The sequence below is a fragment of the Cebus imitator genome, unplaced genomic scaffold (assembly GCF_001604975.1).
Source record: "Cebus imitator isolate Cc_AM_T3 unplaced genomic scaffold, Cebus_imitator-1.0 Scaffold13, whole genome shotgun sequence".
NCBI lineage: Eukaryota > Metazoa > Chordata > Mammalia > Primates > Cebidae > Cebus > Cebus imitator.
This window is the reverse complement of record NW_016107328.1, coordinates 3677321-3699428: the sequence shown is the minus strand read 5'-3', so window position 1 is coordinate 3699428 and position 22108 is coordinate 3677321. Positions and strand designations below refer to the sequence as shown.

General features: G+C 32.5%; 1 protein-coding gene across 14 annotated transcripts in view; it reads left to right on the top strand.

Annotated features, from left to right (window-relative positions):
• Positions 1 to 22108, top strand: part of PHF20L1 (PHD finger protein 20 like 1) — a 75854-nt gene that overhangs the window by 31864 nt on the left and 21882 nt on the right. For 12 of the 14 annotated variants that reach the window (XM_017500207.2, XM_017500146.2, XM_037728443.1 and 9 more), the window contains 6 exons: positions 4414 to 4496; positions 7999 to 8251; positions 10247 to 10435; positions 10691 to 10897; positions 17566 to 17622; positions 18813 to 18920. In XM_017500207.2, the coding sequence (XP_017355696.1) occupies positions 4414 to 4496; positions 7999 to 8251; positions 10247 to 10435; positions 10691 to 10897; positions 17566 to 17622; positions 18813 to 18920 (897 nt within the window). Of the gene's footprint in view, positions 1 to 4413; positions 5691 to 7998; positions 8252 to 10246; positions 10436 to 10690; positions 10898 to 17565; positions 17623 to 18812; positions 18921 to 22108 lie in introns of those variants that run through there. The other 2 variants (XM_017500242.2, XM_017500250.1) reach the window with 2 other exon arrangements.

Sequence of the window (22108 nt, the reverse complement as noted above, 5' to 3'; positions counted from 1 at the left end):
TGCAACTATGTCATGCAAAAAGACAATAGATATTGTAAGATCGCCTTCAATAGTTGAAATTCAGGCTTGCCTTTTAACAGTAAATTCATTTATAGTTTATAAAGATAAATGAGAACTAATACAAAAAAGTAATTTTGCTGTGGCATTATGGTATATTTTAAATTTATCAAGCTCATCTGTATTTGTCTTTTTGTCCTTTTACTACTGAGACGATTGAGGCTGGGATCATGGCAGCCTGCTGTGCTGTATCTCTCTCCTCTATTTTATTTTATTTTTAAAGAGCTCTAGCTTAAATAAGTGGACCAGCCATTGGAAAACTTTAAGTCATGTATTTATCATTTTTTCTATTCACTTTGCCACATATATACCATGTGATGATTTTAAACTTGATTTCTGTATAGAGAGTCATAAAAGGATGGCTTTTTTGAAAGATTCCAAATAGGTAGACATTGAAAATACAGTTGTACAGTATATGGAACGTGTATGTATGTATATACATATATACACATATACCTATTTCACATATATTCATGTTCCATATGCTGTATAATATATACACACACACACACACACACACTCTTCCAGGTTCATATTTTTCATTATGTAATGTACCTTATTGATAGCTGTTATCATATATGGCTAATACATACTGATTTGCAATAAACAATTTTACATAGAAAATTAGTAGTCCATACTTTTGGGAAAAATTTGCAAACAAATTGAAAATGACTAGACTTAAAACTGCAGATTGTCTAGGGAGTAAAGGAAAAAACATCAGCAGTTGGTGCTGCATGGTCTATTTCTCATAGGTTCTAAGAGTTCCTGGAATTTCAGCCAGGTTAGGTGTGTTTCTGTAACTTAAGAATTAAAAAAAATTTTTAAATCCTGAAATTTGAATTGACCAGTAGTATATTATTGATAATAATATCAAGAATATTTGATTCTTAGTCCCAGCAAGAGGATTGTGTTTTGAAATATCTAGATGAAAAGTAGACCAAGAATTTAATCACTTTACCCTTTCTTTGTTCCCCTTTGCCATTCTAGGGAGCTCTAGCCTCTGTTCTACTTATTCCTATTGGCAGGAAGAGACCAACTGTGTATTTTCTAGCTAATATAGAATACTGGGAAGTTGTGACTTTGTTGGTGGATGGAACTAATGACTATTTGATATTCTTCTTTTACCTAATTTCTAAATAATTTCTTGAAGCACCATATTGCATTCTTATGGGGCAATTTTATCCCATAGGTGTATTCTTCTAGAAGAGGGCCTGTTAGTAATATATTGATAATTAATAGGTACTTGCTGATAATTTCCTTTCAATTAATTCTTCTCATTTTTCTCATTTTCTATGGATATTGCATTTCTTCCTGGAATATTAGCAGGTCAACATAACAGATTTTGGACTGCCTCTTAAGGCAGAAGTAGTCAGAATTCTCTCAAGTACCTATTTTATTATTTGTTCCATTTTGTTGTTTATATTTAATAGCTATTTTGTAAGTTGGTGTGTATATAAAAGCATAAAAAAGACTTTATTAATCATACTTGGGCTTTTAAATTCTCTGGATAACCAAGTATTCATTTTTAAATCTAATTTTAAGTAGTTTTTTCTTAAATCTCATTACTTTTTATGAACACATTACAGCACTTTATTTTTCCTTCTCAAACCATTAATGGAAATGGATTTTAATAAACTGGGTCTGTAATGTCCTACTATAAATCTGTAGGTTATGGGTGAATTATTTTGTTTCAATACTTGTGGTACCTATTTTCAGTTTGTGATCTATTTCATCTATTGAGTATTAAAAACTATTTCTACCACCTCTATGAAAGGAAACAAAACAGAATATATATAATATATTGAATAGCAAAATTTGTCCTGTTTGAATAGCCTTTAGAAATAGAACTTCTACGCAGTTTCCTGCAAAATAAGAAGTTGATTTTCTAATTATTTTTATTTCAATAGTTTATTGATCCTTAAAAACATTAGCTGGAGAATAAAAACTTAGTGAATATGGCTTTGAATGTTAGACAAATGTTCAGTACTGTATCTTTTTCAGTAATGTAAGAATATGTTCAGAATATAATTAGGATTAAAACTATTTTTGTAAAATTGTTTATATACAGTTGATACAGTATGAGACTGGAACAAACTATGTAGGTTTTTTTTTTTTTTTTTTTTTTTTTTTTTTTTNTAAATCTCAAACTGGGACAAATACCAGGGTTTTTTGTTGTTGTTGCTGTTATTGTTGTTTTCTATTTGTTTTTTAATATAGAGACGGGGTCTTGCTATGTTGCCCACGCTGGTCTCAAACTCCTGGGCTCTCAAACTGCTACAATTCAGGCATGAGCCACCACACCGGACCTTAGATACCAATTTTAATACCAATCATAGATGTATCAAACTCATTGTCTTACACTCAGCCTCTTTTATTTTAAACTATAATCTGAGTACTAGGTATTCACCTTCCAATAAAGGAAAGGTATCTTTTGCCTAATTTAGAATTTGACTTGAGTACTACTTTAAGATTTTAATTTGTTTATTTATTTAGAAACAGTCTCACTCTGTCCCCCAGGATGGAGCGCAGTGTGCCATCTCGGCTCACTGCAACCTCCACCTTCCAGGTTCAAACGATACTCGTGCCTCAGCCTCCTGAGTAACTGGGATTACAGGTGTGTGCCACCACACCCAGCTAATTTTTGTATTTTTAGTAGAGATGGGGTTTAACCGCGTTGGCCAGACTGGTCTCACACTCCTGACCTCATATGATTCTTCTGCCTCAGCCTCTCAAAGTCCTGGGATTACAGGCATGAGCTGCTGTGCTGGGCCTAAGAATATAATTTTAATATGTGAATTCCTACATAGATCACTTCACTTCTTTAGGATAGTTATCTGATAAAGTCAAGGCATGTTGCCTCATGGATAGCTCTATGTCATACCACATTTGATGGGGAACCATTTTTCTTCTATTAAATATGTTGTGGACAGCTTCTGTAATGTGTGTAGTATAATTGCTGTAGTCAGTTTACTATTAAGTTGTCAGTTGTTAAACATGCTTTTTTTGGAGCAAAGTTTTTAATGTGGCCAACTTTGAAATGGCACAAATACGATTTTTGGTGGCCTTTTATGAGCAGGGTGGCCTTAAACAAAACAGATTACTTGTTCTAGGCTTATAAACTGGGCTTCATTGAAGGTACCTGACAACTTTGAAATGACACAAAAATGGGTTTTATTTCAATAGTATTTTGGTGGCCTTAAACAAAACCAAATACGTGTTCTGGGCTTATAAACCGTACTTCATTGAAGGTACCTGACATGCTTAGCAAAGAATTTTAACCTAAGTAAATGCCTATATTTTATTAAAGCAGAGTTTTGATGTTTTGGTAAATTAATAATACAGTTATATATTCAAATAAAATATATTTTTTTCTATTTTTAAGACAGAGTCTTGCTCTGTTGCCCCTGCTGGAGCTCAGTGGCACAATCTCGGCTCACTGCAACTTCTGCCCCCTGGGTTTAAGTGATTCTCTTTCCTCAGCCTCTCAGATAGCTTGGATTACAGGTGCCCACCAGCACGCCTGACTAATTTTTGTATTTTTGGTGGAGATGAGGTTTTACCATGTTGGTCAGGCCGTTCTTGAACTCCTGACCTCAAGTGATCCGCCCCCCTCAGCCTTCCATGGTGCTGGGATTACAGGCATGAGCCACCACGTCTGGCCTATTCTATTTTTTAATTTGAGAATTGTGACATACATCAAAGAAAATTGGAACTTCTAAAAATTTTTGTCATATATAGACAAAATGAACTATGATACTAAGTTCTGATGTTCTAGGAAGGACCCACACTTTTATTCCCTTAACATAAAATGGATCCATCTGTGTTTAAACTCTTATAAGAAGATAAGGTACAACTGGACACACATAAAGCTTAGATTGAAAGGTTCTAAGTGAACTTAAGAGTTGGTAGCTTTTTTAGCTAGTAAAACAACAGAAAATCATATTTTATGTTCTAGATGTTTGGAAGGGTTTCATCTGTCTTACTCTGTTTTTATACTTGTTTAGACAAAACCTGTATTATAATTATTAGCAACCTGAGCAATCTTAATCTAGACATTAAGACGTAGAATTTTAACTTTTTACAGGATAAATGTATGTGTGCATGTGTGTGTTTTCAGTGAGTAACATTAAACAAAAACCCACACAACTATGTAAGCAACTCTTCAGTCCTGATTCAGTCTCTTGGCTTATCATTAAGCATATTTGTATTTATGAAAAGAAAACATTTGAAACTATTTACTTCCTATATATTAAAAAGTATAGGAAGTTTCAGCTGCTAAGATTTTTGAAAAGTTAATTAGGGTGTAAATCAGTATTTTTTTTTCTAATAAGCAATTTCTGTACGATTTTTCTCAAGGTTTGTTGGCATCCAAAGCTGTTGGGGTGGATGGTGCTGAAAAAAAGGAAGACTACAATGAAACAGCTCCAATGCTGGAGCAGGTATGAAATGGTAGCATTTGATTTTTTTCAAGGTTCCCACTGGAATGATGACGGAGCTCTAGTATCTACGTAATTGAAATTCCCCTTTCGATCAGATATGGGAATAGGAAGCTAATTAATTGATGATATATTTTTAACTCTGCCTTCTCCAAGATATACAGATAACTACAGACTTCATTAGTGTTTGATTTCAGTAGACTGGCATTAAAGCCTTTGTCTCCAAAATTTGAAGGTCTGGAGACAGGCATCCCAGGGTATAAGCTTCCAGCTGGATCACCTTTAACTAGCTTACAAAAAGACCCTTACACAAATACTTTTCATTTGTGAGTTAAAACAGGGTTTTTTGACATCTAATAAAGCTTCTTTTGTAAGAAGTTTCTTTTATATTGTAACAATTGGTGTTGTTAGATTGACTATGTGTTTTATGAATTGATCAATGAGCCATACATTTTTGCTAGGATGTATATTTTAATAACTACAAAAAAAGAGAGTTTAAAAAACTATTAAGGGTCTGTCTTTAAACCACCTAATAGAGGAATTTAAAAGTGAAGGTTGCAGTTGCTAGATTTTGCCTTGGCTACCTTCAGATTCCCACAATACTTGTACATAATGAACTGTGCATGCTTTTACATTCTCTAAGGGCTTAACTTCTTAGGCACTGTAAGACATATAAGAACACAGTAATAGCCATAACTGGATTTCCTTGGTTCTCCTGTTTTAAAATCTGAGCCTTAACGTAGTTTTAATATATCCTTTTTGTATTACTTTTCTTTATTAGTAACCTAATAAAGAAGACTTTAGAATGAGTATCTTTTGCTCTTCTCTAGATGCGTTTAAAAAAATACTCCAAATTTAATTGATATTGTATTGAGTTTTTCAGGGTTATTTTAGGCCTCATTTGATAACAGTGCGTTGTTTTGGTGCCTCCATTAATGTTGTATGAAATCAATGGGTCTTTTAAATTGATTAATATGTCATTGAATCATATCTTCTGATTTTCTGTGATCATCAAACGGTTAAGTCTTTGCCGTTATTGTCAATATATCAACCAAATTTTAAATAACTTTTTTTACTGTGTATTACTATATTCAGCGTCCCAGTTATACAATATTTTGTATTTTCACCACTGTTTATGGTATTCTCAGAGTGCGATAAATCAGGGACTTGGGTAATAAAATGTTTCTGGAAAATTCATTACAATGTCAATCTTTGATTATGCACAATCCTGCTGAGGTGAATGTGATTGTGAAAAGTACTTATTAAATGTGGAAGTTAGTGTAGAGGGCAGTACCCACTTTAGACAGAAGTATAGAAAACCAAGTTTTGAAATTGAATTTCTAAAAAGAAAGGAAAATTGTGTAACTCGGCTGTTTCTATTTTCATAATTAAAAAATTTTGAGAGTCCTTGCCAGTTTTGTAACAAAGAGACCAACAATCATTAATGAAAACCTTGTAAATTATTTTAGATTTTAAGGAACACCATGCCATTCCCTCATTTTCTATTTGTCATTCAAGTTGATTTCAATGTGAAAATGTTTTGTAACCAAACATATTTTGATCCTATGTGTTAGCCTTGCTTCATAGTTAAAAAGCCGAGTTATAAAGCTCTTAATTACATCTCAATTGGTATCAGCAATAGACCTAAAGAAGAGGTATCGATTGTTACTAACCTCTGTTTCCTAATGAGTTAAAGTAATGTCATTCATGACATAGATTGATAACAGGCCTGTAGTCAAAACTTACTGTGCTAATGGACTTATTTATATTTTTTAAAAATTCAAACTCTGTGGTCTTGAACCCCAATTCTTAGCTTATTAATTATAGATTATTTAATTGTATTAGGGATATGTCATGTTATATTTACTTTTGGATAAAACTTGCATTAGATGCATAATAATTCAGTAAGTTTTAAAAACAATGTTAATTTTTCCTTGTTTAGAAGTTAAGCACCTTATCAAGATATTAATTTAAGTTTTAAAACCTTGTTTTATAACTTTGTAACTTGAGAGTAATGGATGCTGTAGTGATGTCTTTCACATATGTGAAGATGAACAATAAAATTGTTTATTTACAAGTAATGGCTCTAATTACTTTTCTGGCAACACCTTTTATGATAAGGTTAGGAATACTATCTGTTTATGGAGTACCTTTTCAAATAATTAACCTGCACTTAAACACATTTGTAATGAGTAAATTCAATAATAGAAATGACAACTGAATGAATGGGACACTTGACACCAGGCCTTTTATGTGGTTTGTCCAACATGCTGTCTGTAGAGCATTCAAGTGCCCTACTTAATACCAAATATGCATTTTTTTTCCCCAACCAAAATTTGACTTGTATCAGTGGGAACAGAATTATTTATTTATATGGTCCCCAGAAAATGATCTTTCATACTCCAGAGAACTGCAGACCGTAGACCTGATAGTTATTCTCCACAAGATACAGAAGTAAAAAGATATCTTGGGGACAAGCATGTTGTTTATAGTGCTAGCAGTTTCACTCTTTATAAAGGCCTGTGGTAGAAGAGATTTTCAAAAAATGTGTATTACATATTTTGCTCTCAGATAAGTATATCAGAAAGAGAGAGGCATTTCAGCACCATAGTTTGCAAATCCATCCAGTGTAGCTATTTTCTCTTGTTTTGAAAAATGGATACATTCACACATATTTTAACATATGTAGGAAATTTTACAGCCAAATGAATAAAAATATTCTTTTATGAAAGAACTGACAAAGTTCTAATTTTTTTTTAAAAGTATCAGTTGGCAGGAAGAAGGTAAAAACTCTCATCTAAGAATGCGACGTATTTTGTTTTTAAATCCAATGTTTTTAACTTACACTTTATCTCTTTGGTTTTTTTTGTTGCTTGTTTTGTATTGTTTTTTAGTCTTTTAACTCTGTATTGCTGGTGGCTCTGATTTCATGATGCATTGTGCTTATGAAACTCTAGCTTTCAGCACTAAAATGAGTTAAAGATAATGTTTTGTTAATTTGGTCATTGTTTTCCTGTTCAGAGCTTTCTTTAAAGGGAAACTGTCTACTTAGACCTCCACATTCAACTTAATAAAATAAATGATTTTTTAAGAAAACATCTAAAGTTGAAAGCTTAAATGTATTCCTCTAGTCCTTTAAAACATGAAAATGTTATTTGTTTATCGAATTATTGTCATTGGCAATTCTGGTTCCTAATGGGGTGTATTTCTGTTTAATACTGAAAATATTTGTCCTATACCATTTTATATTCTGAAAATATTTTGAATAATATATTTAAAAAAATTAATTTAGACTGAAAGTTGACAGCATCCCTTTAAAGATAGCCTATTCAACTTTTAGTTAATAATTTGTGGGGTTCTTTTTGGTTTTTCATTTGTAATAGAAATGTTATATGTTGCTTAACAATGTTTCTGGATACTAAAGTTGCTTAACAATCAAAATAGAATACAAGAACAAAAATGAAGAAGCCAAAATAAAAATATCAATTTTTTATTATTTATTCAGGCGATTTCACCTAAACCTCAAAGTCAGAAAAAAAATGAAGCTGACATTAGCAGTTCTGCCAACACTCAGAAACCTGCACTGTTATCCTCAACTTTGTCTTCAGGGAAGGCTCGCAGCAAGAAATGCAAACATGAATCTGGAGATTCTTCTGGGTGTATAAAACCCCCTAAATCACCACTTTCCCCAGAATTAATACAAGTCGAGGATTTGACGCTTGTATCTCAGCTTTCTTCTTCAGTGATAAATAAAACTAGTGAGCACAGATTTTTAAAAAATAGTTTTTTATCCTATAAGATACATTAAAAACAGTTTGATTGTAGTTATATTGTATTTTTATGAAGTTGCTTTTTTAGAAACTCAAACTTAAGTGGATATGATAGGGAAGGCTTGAAACTATTTCAGGGGCAAAAACCATGGACATTTCTGACTGATTTACTGCTGGTTGAGATGCCTTACCATTTAATAACACAGATTCTACTGTAGTTTGACTCTCCGCAACTAATAATCCAAGCATACTGAGAGGCCTGATTCATTACAAAAAAAAAAAAAAGTTATAAAAAGACCGTGATAGCTATTTTTACTTAAGACTATTCTTGTAGATTTTGTGTCCCCACTTGTCTACTACTTCCCTCTGCAATACATTCTATTCATCCTTATTACAATATTTATAGTCTAGACTTCAGTTTAATCTTTTTAATGAAAGAAGAATGCCCCTGAGATTATATTTTTAAAGATTTTACTGTTTCAGTACTAATTTTTCAAGAGTTAACGCAGCCTTTTTCAAAATAACCTTTCAACATGGGTGTATCTATCTATATAAATACATATGTCTATATATCTACATATATAAATAATACAAGATTTGTGTTGACCCTGAGTTTCCCATATTAGTTTAGTATTCTGAGTTGGAGACATGAATAACAGTTATTTGAAAAGTCAGTAGGTAAATGATGCTTTTTTTTTCTCTTTATGCAACAAGTGAAATACATGATTGGAGAATGAATATGACACGTTTCCTTATGAACTATTCCATATTGTGTCTTCCAGAATAATCAAAGATGTTGACATTCAGAAGACTTTTATCAAACATATTAACCTATTTTCCTTCAGTTGCCATATTTTCTACTGAATCATTTTTTCATTTTGATCAGGTTTTGCTTTGTTTTGTTCTTTTTAATAAATAGGCGGAAAGAATGGGAACATAATTCAATTGTTTTCCTAATAGGCTTCATTTCATTTTGACATTTATCATGAAATAGTGTCAATAGTAGTCACTGGAATGTCATATGACATTAATAAACATTTTATTTTGGAAATTATTTTATATTTTGGTATAATCACAATATCATAGCAATTTTATTCTTTCATATTTTTAAATTATCACCATGTATTTTTGTTTTGATTGTAAAATTACTCTTAAATACCCAAACATCAATCTCTTTAGAACACTCTTACTTCCTCTTTCTAAATTAACATGAATGTATTGGCATATATAATCTTGCCTATTCTTGTCAAATGTGTTTATATGCCATGTAGAAAGAAGATATATAAAAGTGTAAAAGACATTTCCAAATATTTATATTGCTAGAAGATGCCTAAATTACTCACCAAGTTATTAAAAAACATAAGTTACACAATGTCATAATCTTAAAACTCCTCATTTGCTCCCAATAATACACAAAGTTGTCTTTGTTCAATTTTTTTTTTAATGAATCAGGCCCAGACATGTTTGTAAAACTCCATTTGGGGGGTGATAATGGGATAAAATTATTTACATTAGTGTAAAGTAAAGCACTAACTCTATAATGTTATATCATCTATGCCCCTGCCTTTTTTCCCACTTAGAATTTCTAGATTTGCAATGTAGCAAAAGGCATATATATAATTTTTTTCTTTATATTTTGCTGTAAAGAGAGTATTTTCCCGAAGGAAAATGGCAGTTTACACAACGACCTGCAGTTAGAAAAGTTAACTGTAGTCTGTCACTTGGGGAAGCTACTTGAAATTAATGTTCCATTTTGTTTTCTTTTAGTTATAGTATAGATTTTAGAATTTTTGATTGCCTCATTTTGTGAATGAGGCCACAATTTTTGCCTTTGATTACCTTTGGAACATGCCATTCCTTGTGGATATCTTATAACAACATCAGAGGGAAGAATATAAATCATTTTTCCCATTTATCTCCTTAAAAATTTTTAAATGATCTTGGTATGTATCTGCTTCGTGAACATTGAAGATCTTTTTCTAGGTCCTCCACAGCCTGTGAATCCCCCTAGACCTTTCAAGCATAGTGAGCGGAGAAGAAGATCTCAGCGTTTAGCCACCTTACCCATGCCTGATGATTCTGTAGAAAAGGTTTCTTCTCCCTCTCCAGCCACTGATGGGAAAGTATTCTCCATCAGTTCTCAAAATCAGCAAGAATCTTCAGTATCAGAGGGTAATGTATATTGATTTCCTATAGAACCAAACATAAAAGAAGATAAAGAAAAAAACTGAGAGATAAAGATTATTAAAATATTAAGAAATTTCTGCTCTTTTATCTTCTGGAGTTATAAGCACTTCTACAAATATTTATCGAATGCCTTCTTTGTGCCAGGCACTGTTTAACTTATGTAACACTTTAATTCACAGTGATAGTAACTGAGCCATTTTATCTGTGTTAATGTTATATTACACTCTTTATTTTGTGTAGTGCCTGATGTTGCACATTTGCCACTTGAGAAGCTGGGTCCCTGTCTCCCTCTTGACTTAAGTCGTGGTTCAGAAGTTACAACACCACTAGCTTCAGATTCCTCTTACCATAATGAATGTCCAAGGGCAGAAAAAGAGGATACACAGATGCTTTCAAATCCTTCTTCCAAAGCAATAGCTGATGGAAGAGGAGCTCCAGCAGCAGCAGGTAAAAGAAAAAAAAATAAAGGCTCTTATAAGTAGCTAGGCTTGCAGTTATTAGGTATAAATATTTTGAGGCTTAACTACATTATTTTGATTCCTATATAATTCCTTTTCATAAATAATTTAACATTTGTAGGAGAGTTTCCCCTGTATCTGTTTTGAAGATCTTTTGTGTGATGATTTTATAATCATATTCCTGGACATACATGCTTCTTACCTTGTCACTTGATCTATTTTCTTCTCCCTGCTTCTTTTTTATATATCCTTATTTCTACTAAATGTAAATTATTAGAGCCAAGTATAATTACAGGAATTCTTTTGAAGCCAGAAAATACTTAATGGGATGAGTACTTCAGTTTAAGGATTTTAATAGAATTTAATATTTAAGAAACACTGAACTATGTGCCTGTATTTTAAATATAATTTCATATTCTGGGGCAGAATCCTCCAAATTGAATTAAATTTGCTGTGAAGTTATTTAAGGAGTGCAGTATGTAAAATCAGCCATCCTTACTAACACATTTTTGCATGATTTTGTGATATTTATTGTAGTTCGAAAGCATTTGGATATGTATTTTACCAAGCTGATACTTTAAATCTAACGGATTATTAATTCATGTTTCCCTTATGTGGGTGCATTGCTTTATTTAGAAGTTTTTAAGAATTATAACCTCATTCAGAATACACATAATAAAAAAAGGCCAATATTGGTTGCAAATGCACTTCTGATAAATTACTATTTGCAGTTAGCTGTTTGAAGGAAGTCTGAATTTAGTTAGTTCTTAGTTGGAGAAAAACATCGTTTGTTGATTCATTATCAAGGGTGTTGGTGATCATTGTGTTTACAGGCATCTTCCTGAAACCACTTTATCTGTTTTTTGGATTAAGCATAAAATGAACCTTACTCTTATCTGGTGATGGCATGTATTGAAATAAAATGATTGAAGTAACTAAAGAGTCATATACTTATTTTTATTAATTTTTATTTTAATATAAAGGTTGAAGTTACTTTGTACATAATTCTTTATCATATTTTAAAAAATAAAATTCCCAAATCTGAATATTTGTAGATTTTGAAACATTTTCTGTAGTTTCTCAAATTAAATCTATTGTCTTTTGATTCTTAGTCTTTCCTTAAGATAATTAAGTTTTCTTTCCCACTTTTCCACAAGATTTCTGAATTATCATTGACTCATTGACATACTTTTTTGATAAAGGTCTTATTCAGTTCTTTAATGATCTGGAATTTGTTACTGTACTGAATATATGAAAAACATGTTAAAGTTATAATGTTACATATCCATTAGGAAAATTATTTTCAGATGTACATGTGAAAATATCTACATTTTTCTTAAAAAATACTCTAATAATAGTAACAATATTGAAATACAGGCCAATATAAGTAACTGTATATTAAGAATCTTATGTTAACAGATTATATGTGCTAAAATATCAATGTAGTGATTGTGCATGAAAGTCCTTGACTTAGATGATTTTGCTTCTAACCAGATTATTAACTTCCTCTTTTCAGAGTCTAGCATATTTGTGGCAATATGGCTGACTACCTTAATAAAAGGTAGAGAGTATAGCAATAATATGATGAATTCGTAGATTCGTTTGTGGAAGAGTGAGGATTGTCTGGGTGTGATGAGCTTAATAGTATAGTAGCTGTCAACTTTAATTGCTTGTAGCAAGGAAAGTCATAGTTTTAATTGTTAATTACTGCAGGTTTATTAGAGGGTTAAACACAGTATTTGAATAGAGTGAGGTGAAATTCTAATTTGTTTCTGTGACCTCTTAATTTTTAGTTCTTGAGGAAAGCAGTGGAATGTAGGTCATTTTCTAACTGATCACCTTTTGATTAAAACTTTGTGCAGCTGTCTCACTTGCATTGTAATTCTGAGTGGTCTCCATGCTTTTCTCCTTAACCTTTTTGTTGTTCACCTTCTCTTGACCATTTTGCAGTGTTTGTTATGCTTCTGTCTGCTCCCCAAGTCCTCTTATGTCTAGAGTCAAAGTGCCAGGTTTTTAGGTTTTTGTTTCTTTTATATATATATATGTATGTGTGTATATATATATATACACACACGTACATACATATATGCACACACACATACACACACATATGTTTGGTTGGTGTCCATATTAATTATAAAAATAAATTTTGTTACTGTTCAATTTTAAAACTTACAATAGAAAATATTATTTACAGTTTATGTCAGAGACATTTTCTGAGTTATTTTTGTCAAATTGAAACTCTCAGGGAGTTCAGAATGATGAAGATGTTAGTTGCTAACTGTGAAATCATTGGGCATGATTAGGTTTTTACTTTTTGAGGAGCAAGATAAATTCACGCTGCTGAGTTTAGCAGTGATGCTAACAGATTGATGAGATTTGCAAATGGTCCAATTATTATATACAACTATTCCTCATTGTTTTCCAGTAGAGACAATGAACTTGCGATAATCTATGTTCTTCTACTGGGATGGATGCCCACATGACTAGCCACTGTTGAGAATGCTATTGCTACCCACATTACCAAAGAAGTAATTGGTATCTTTGTAAAAATTGATGCTTTTGTTTTTATTTTATTATCAGGATGCTTTCTCACAGAGCCAGCCAATTTTAGAAAAGGATACAGCCTCAGGAAATCTTAATTTTGTTAGTATCCGTTAGTATTTATAGAGTAAATCAAGTTTTTAAAAAAGTGGCCTTTTCAAAAATAAACTCTTGGTTCAGGTTCTCACAGGCGTCTTGGGCCCAGTTATCTATTACCCCTTGTCATACAATTCTCCCTACCTACAATTAGGTAGGGAACACATCGTGAACAGATACGGAATTTGCCTTTGGGAGACTTGAATTCTAGATGGGACACAAAGCTAATAACTGAAATACAAATAATTAAATGCAAAATAGAAGTTCCTGAAGAGGTGTAAAGTACTCTTGGGTGTAAAGGAAGAAAAAATTGTCCCAAGAGGCCTCTGGTAGGGCCTCCTAAGAAGTCTGGAGACACATCCCATCTGCCTTGTCTTCCTGCTTCCTTGAAACTCAGCTTTTCACATAGGTTTATGATGAGATTATAGTAGATGATGACTGTGGTCACTTTTGACTGTGGTCAGTGTTGATGTTTTACTTATCATTAATCAGGCATTTGATAAGAGTCTACGTTTATTCCAAAAAAAGATTATGATGTATGGTAGGATTATTTTCAACTTAAAACTTCAATTTAAGATAGTTTTAGAGATGATAACCTTTATTGTTTGTAACCACTGTGAAGACACAATTGGCATTAGTAGATTGTATGAATATAATTCTGAGTCATTTAGTTACTCTTGTATTAAAAGAAATACCTTTAGTAACACATCTTCATTTTTTAAAAATTTTTTAGTAAATTAGTAAGTAAATATCAAAGAGCATTTACCTGTTTTATTGAAGCATGTCTTAGTTAGCATGGATAGAAATGTTGGCTTGACATGGTCATGCAGAGTGTAGCTTTATGTAATATCCTCATCAGGATGGCCATGAACAGGTCCCCTGAGTTTAGGGTAGCATTCAATGAAATGCATCAGGCTTTGCTTCAGTGTCATTCAAAGTCATCTTAGTTTTCAAATGAAATGTAGATATAAGTAAATACATGTGTGTAGATTTATTATCATAGATAAGATAGTTGGACTCTTTTTAGTGAATCTTCATTAGAGTGTCCATAATTTATATTATCAGTTGGTTAATACAATGTGTTTTATCTATCACCAGTGAAAAACAGGAGTAGGTCTTTGGGTTGGTCTCAGTTAGTATGGCCAAAAAGCATACTGTCAGTTCTACTGAATCTGCCTGTGGCGGGTTTTGAAATGGCCTTCATTTTTTTTCCAACATCTCACATCAACTTTACATTTACTCTTTAAAAGTCTTTTTGTTTTAAATTGTTTTTCAATTTATTTTCCAGATTTGTTCAAAACAAAACTACAACTGGAGACTCCGTAATCTGCCTCCACCCTCATACCAAATGTTCATGGCTTGTACAGAGCCTGGGGTTTCCATGGAGAGTCTCAGGGATTGCCTCTCTTTTTAGCCAGAAGAATCTGTAATGTTTAGCATACCAGAAGAGGCTTGAGAAATTGCTCTATATTACTAGTTTTTAAATTGCGTGCAAGCAGGCGTGGTTCAGACATCTGCCTCTGTGACTTTAACTAGCGTAGCTCCATTTGCGCTTTGGGTTTTGTTCTTGCATTCAGCTGCCAGATAATATATATATATTTTTTAATGTTCTGTTGCTAAAATTTAAAAATTACTGTTCTACAAACAAATGTTCTGGTACCTTGGTCACCAAATTCTAGTACATAGTAAAATAAAGACAAGATAGTGAACTTCTTGTAAAACTAAACGTATTTTTCTTGTTAACTCCTGGAATGGTCTCTTTTGTTTCTATTTGTATGTAAGTATTTTTTAAAGTCCTGCCATTGCATGTATGAATATTTATTTTAATTTTTTACTTGAGTAAAAACGTTGACAACCCTTTATGAGTCCCCCAGTTTTACTTTTGAAATTTTATCATTTATGAAATCGAATGGTTTGGGAACCACTAAAACATGAAAAACTAAATCTAGAACTGACTCTCTGGAACCCACTCTGGGAATGACTGCATCTCTACTGCTGTGTTAACTTCTTTGTTCCTAGTGCAGTGGTTCATAACTGTTTTATTTGTCTTCCAAGTACCTAAGGGTGGTGCACATTCTAGTCAGTCAGGGTAGCCTGGTAAGGCTGTTCCTTTAATCTGACTCCCCGTCCCCACCCCAGCAGATTTTAAGCATCATTGCTTTACCTTTTCCCTAGAGATGCAATGCTCCAGAGATGTAAGCACCTAAGAGGCAGTGATCGCTGTTAGCAATATATCTGAATATATCTGTACTACCACTGAGGATTTGGAAAGCACATTCCTCATGGTTTGCATTGTAAATGCTTTATTGTTTTTAAGGAAATTGCGTAAAATTTGTGGAGTTCTAATAGTGCAGTAAGTAGTAAACAGAAGTGATGTATTTGTTCAACAGTCTTGCTAATAAGAAAATTTCTCTTTGCTGTGATGTCCTTTTCATATTTTCTGTCATAACAAATGGAGATTATCAATAGTCTTATTTACATTTAAACTTACTTACTAGAGCCTTATTGGCACTTGACTTGAGTGGTATTTTCATATTTTTGTTATGTTTAAATGTTAGAAATATTTGAAGTAAGGTTAATGAAATGTCAGCTTTTTTGATACTGTTGTAGAATGATTTTTAAAAATTAAAGAACTAGTAAATGATGATATTAAAGCAAATGTAATAGACTAAAATTAAGTTTTAAATGTGCTGTAGTATTTTTCTTAGACTAACACTAGCCACAAGTAGATATTAGCATTGGGAATGGTTGAATATGAATTGATTAAATGTACCTGTGTCAGCTGCACAGGTACAATATTGGTTTAAAAATGAATTTTGGACTATTAATACCTATATCGGAACATTTATTGAGATTGAATATTTTAATGTATACATATGTCTTTGTATTTTACATTTATATATAGAACAAAAGTGGTTTGCAGAACAGTTTTATTTTGGCTATTATCATTACCTAACACTGCATTCATAATGGAATTCAAAGGTACAAGCTGTTTTAGGCACAAGAACTTAAGTATTAGTTTAAAAATTGTGTACAGATTGTTGAAAACCAGTGTGCTTTAATATGGAGTTTAGTATTTCATTTGGATAATCCAAACAACATTCATGTTGTAACTGTCACAGAAGTAGAAATGGTACCTGGACTTAACTACTCAGATGAATTTCAACATCTTTTGGATTGCCAAAGGCTGTGGTGCTAGAGCAGACATTTACTGATAGCCTAATATAGTTAATTTTTCTTAATAGTTAGACCCATATTTATGCTATTTTTTGAAATAGTGTAGTGTTAAATTATCACCCTACTACAAAAGTGAAAATGAAAAAAATTACATGTTATGACTCACATGATTCTTATAACTGCATGAGATATATAGACTTATTCCTATTTGACAGAAGAGAAAACTAAAGCACAAAGGCATTACATGATGTTCTCAAGGTGATACAGCTAGTAAGTGGTGGAAACAAGAGTTGAACCTAAGTTGTCTGAATAACAAAAATCACATTTAATTTATTGTTTTGGTTATTTTTTAAGGTAAGAAATCTCACTACTTTGTTACCAGTCGAGGCAGTAAAACATATAGACTCTTAGGACAAAGAGTCTTTTTTTTTGTTTGTTTGTTTGTTTTTTTCTTTTTGAGACAGAGTTTCGCTCTTGTTACCCAGGCTGGAGTGCAATGGCGCGATCTCCGCTCACCGCAACCTCCGCCTCCTGGGTTCAGGCAATTCTCCTGCCTCAGCCTCCTGAGTAGCTGGGATTACAGGCACGCGCCACCATGCCCAGCTAATTTTTTTGTATTTTTAGTAGAGACGGGGTTTCACCATGTTGACCAGGATGGTCTCGATCTCTTGACCTCGTGATCCACTCGCCTCGGCCTCCCAAAGTGCTGGGATTACAGGCTTGAGCCACCGCGCCCGGCGAGAAAGAGTCTTACATAGTTTTATGAGCAATTGTAATATAAAATGTCCCATACTTTAACTTTTTCTGATTAAACTTACATAGTTTTCTCCTAACCCACAGGAATATCGAAAACAGAAAAAAAAGTGAAATTGGAAGAAAAAAGCTCAACAGCATTTGGTATGAACAGAAAGTAATCTTTAAGCAAAAGACTATAAGCCTTGACAGAGAGGGAGAACATAGTCTGCCCCTTTCTCTTTACCTGTTAATGCTTCCTTAGGTGTAAGTGATCATCTGTTTTAGTTCTTACTAGTGTTAGTCAGCTCCAGATACATGATTTATTAAACACATATCTTGTTTTATATGTAACTTTTTTGTCAAGAGAGTCTCTTGCTTTCTCTGAGAACTTTTGTGTTTGATCATCCCTAGTCAAAATTATGGCTATTCAAAAATAGACATCGATTTAATATTGTTGAGACTTTAGAGAATGGATGATAGATTAAAATAGTATTTTTTTCATACTTCTTCAATATACTTTATAAAAAGGTTTTTGAGTTTTCTATTTTCTATTTGCTGTAATGACTAAAAGTCAAGAAATAATGGATGATAGTCTTATATAGTCTGTAGATTAGCTGACTGGAGCTTGAATCACTGAAAGTTGGTCAGATATGTTTGATAAATTATAGGCTAAACCATTGTGAGTTGGAGCAATAGTTAGTAGGATATATGTGGTGATTTAATTTGAAATGTTATAGGGTACTGCTCTTAATATTTTTTTAAGTACATATGGTTGGGGAAAAGAATGCTTTACAGTTTTGGGAAAGATTAGTTTAGTGAAATGTATTTTTTTCCTCATGTTCTTAGCCTTCATTGTTAAATACACAGAGAATGTAATTAAAGACTGGAGGAGTTGTTTATGAGTTGATTTAATTATTTTTTAAAGCTTTTCCAAAGACAAAAGTTTAAGTTTTTTTTTTTTTTTTAATCTCCTGATATATTTTCTCATTAAATTACATATGGAAATGCTGATTCTCTTCATTCAGGTCCTTTATAAATTATGCAGTTTAACTTCTTACCACATCAGGAAATTGAGAATATTACTCATTTAAAGGTTTTAACCACTGTCTGTGTTAACTTTAAGGTATCAGGAGTTGGGATTTCTCAGCACTGCTAATGAAGATCCCCTCTTATAGTCCAATAAGCTTATCAGGACTTCCAGAGTCATGACATGAACAGTTTAATTGAACCCATCCACTCTGGGCAGGTGACTGGAATAGCTGATTAAAACATAAATGCTGCTTTTAGGTTTATCAGAAAGGAACAGCTCAGGATCAGTCATGATTGCTGAAGTATTCACTTATATCTTTTAGGTAAGAGAAAAGAAAAGGATAAGGAAAGAAGAGAGAAGAGAGACAAAGATCACTACAAATCAAAACAAAAGAAGAAGAAAAAAAAGAAAAAGAAATCTAAGCAGCATGGTAAGTACAGTGAGATGGTTATTCCCCCTTTTTAAAAAATCTGAAGTTTCCTTTGAGTCCCCTTTTCTTTTACAAAATGCAGTCATAACATGATCCCTGTGTTGAGAAATGAGAAGTTTCTGTAGCTTTCCTTTGACATGAAATTTCAAAAATATACTCCTCTGTTTTACTCTGGTCTATAAATTAATTGTTGCAACTGATTAGACACTTTTCCTTTCAACATTTTAGTAGACTCAGTGCCCTGACCAAGCACCCTGTAGCATGCTCAAGTAATTATTCTCAGTCTAGAATTATAGAGACCCTTAAGTCAGCTTTCAAGAATGAGAGCAAAATAGGTATTTTTAGAAGAACTTGAGAAACCAACAGAATTTGGTATCAGCAGTCTGTATTTAAAGGAAGCCCTAAAGGGTGTACTTGAAGGCAGAAGTAAAATGATGGCAAAAGGAAATTCAAGATGCCAGAAGACATGGTTAGCCAAGTGTAAATGTGGGTAAATCTGAGCATTGACAGTTTGTTGTGTGGAGAAAAACAGAACAAAAGTATATAATATACCTTGTACATTGAGAGTAGCATCTTTGTATTTCAGCATTTTTAAGCTCCTTGAAATGTTTTGGAGAAATGAAAGAGATTTTTTGCTTTTAGCTCTAATAAGTTAAGTCTGCAGGTTAAAATAACATAAATCCTAAAAGAATAGAAGCGTAAGGTATAACTCTCAAAGTTTAGTTCATTATATTTAGAAAAAATATAGTGAATAAACTATCCAGAGAAGGCAATTAATAGAGAAAATCATAGAAAAAGGAGAAAAAATACAAATTATAAGATATTAGAAGTAAATCCAAATGTATTAGTAATTATAGTTATATAATGAAGATTATCATAATAGGTTTTAAAATTCAGTGCCATGTTATTTGTAAGAGACATATATAAATGTAAGGATAAAAGAGGATAAATGTTTAAAATAAAAATATGAAAAAAATATGGTAAATAAATACTACCTGAAAGGGAAGTTAGAGTAGATATGTTACAGATAAGATAGTCATTAATGCAAAAATCATTCCTAGAGATAGGAGGTTACCATGTAGTGATAGAGGTTCAGTTCACTTTGTATCTTCCTAGATATAAAATTTCTAAGTTTTATCTCTGAATAACATCATTAATGATGATGTATCTTTTTATTACTGATAACATGAATTTCATAGTAATTAATAAATGAATAAAGCTAAAAAGTATTCTATAAGGAAACGAAAGCAACAGCATAGTTGATCTAATAGCTTCATATACCACATGGATCTCAGCAGCTGTAGAGTATATATGGTTTTCCTAGCTGAACACAAACATTTGTTAAAATTGACCCTGTGATGCAACTTTAAGCAGATCTCAACAGATTGTAAAATTGGTATAATACCAGACCCGTGGTTTCTGACCACAATATGTTTAACTAGAACCAACATAAAAAAGGTAATTGGAAAAGCTCTGAAAGTTCAGAAATCTAAATAATTCATGGATAAATAACAAATTCAAAGGGAAAGTAAAAGTGATGTTACAAACCTGAAAGATAATAAAAACTTTGTATGTCAAAACTTGTGAATGTAGTTAAAATGACACTTCTGAGAAGAAAATGTATTGTCATACACACTTGTATTTGTAATAATAAATATTGGCTAAACCTGTAGCTTACAAAGTTAGAAAAGGACAAGAATAAATCTAAAAAAGTAGAAGTAAGTAATAAACATATGGGTAGAAATAAACTAAAAAAAATGTGCTGGGAAGAATTTTAAAGTGCCATATTTAGTTTTTTGTTTTTTTTTCTGTTTTTTTTTTTTTAATCAAACCTCTGGGAAGACTAAGAAAAAAAGAAAGTGCACAAATAAATAATATTAGAAATAAAGAGAATGTAATTACACATACTCCAGGCTTTAGAAGATGTAAAAGGCCAGGCCCAGAAAGTTTTGCTGCCAAGTCCTACCAGACATTAAAAGAACAGATTACTCTAAACGAATGTAAATTTATTTCAGAATTTAGGAAAAGAGGAAGGACTCCTGTAGTGAAGTGAATAGTGTCTCCCAAAAATACATGTCTAAGTCTAACCCCTAGTATCTGTGACTGTGACCGTATTTGAAAATAAGATCTTTGCTGATATGATTAAGTATCTCAGAATGAGATCATCCAGGATTTAGGATGGACCCTAAAGCTAGTGACTGGTGTCTTTTTAAGAGAAAGGAAAAGGAGATGTGAGAGATATAGGAGAGAAGGCCATGTGAAGATGGAGCAGAAATCAGGGATGCAGCCCCAAGCCCAGGAACCAGAAGTCGCAAGAGTCAAGGAAGGATTTGCCCCTTGAGCTTGCAGAGAGAGCACTTCCCTGTCAAGCCCTGATTTTGTACTTCCAGCCTTCAGAACTTTGAGAGAATAAATATCTGTTGTTTTAAGCCACTAAATTTATGGTAATTTCTCATGGTACCCCTAGGAATGAACACAACTCCAAATTTATTTTAAATGATTTAAATAACTTTGCTATCAAAATCAGGAGAGAATAATATGGGAAAGCACAGCCGCAAGCTCTTCTTACTTATGGATGTGGATCCAAAATCCATAAGTAAATGTTATGAAATTAAATCTAGCAATGTGTTAAAAGGATATGACCACACAGAATTGTATGCAAAATTGGTTAGACATCAGAAAATTAGACAGTGAAACTCAATTTTTAAAGCATAGATGAAGTCTGTTTCATACCTGCTGTATTGGCACAAATGACCAGGTAGATAATAGCAGATGTTGCTGAGGAAATGAAGGCAACTACTCAACTACTGTGGGAACCAGATGGGGACCAGGGAGTAAGGTGACGATGTGTGTGCCATGTGGCCTAAAAATCCCTGAGGAAACTCACACAGTGCATCAAATATGAGAGTGTTCACAGCAGGTATGTTCACTGGGCACAGCCCAGCTCTCCATCAAAAGTCATGCATTCCCTCAGTGGAATAAATACATGAATTACTGCTACAGAATCTCAGGAACAAAATGGTAACCTAAAAATCAAGTAACTGAAGAAAACGTAATATTTCACTGATGTAAAGATTAAAAATTATAAAATTAAATGGTGTATTTTTAAGAGATTCAACTGTGTGTGGGAAAAGCATGAAGAAAAATGAGAATGATGAACAAAAATTCAGGATAGTGGTTGCCTCTAA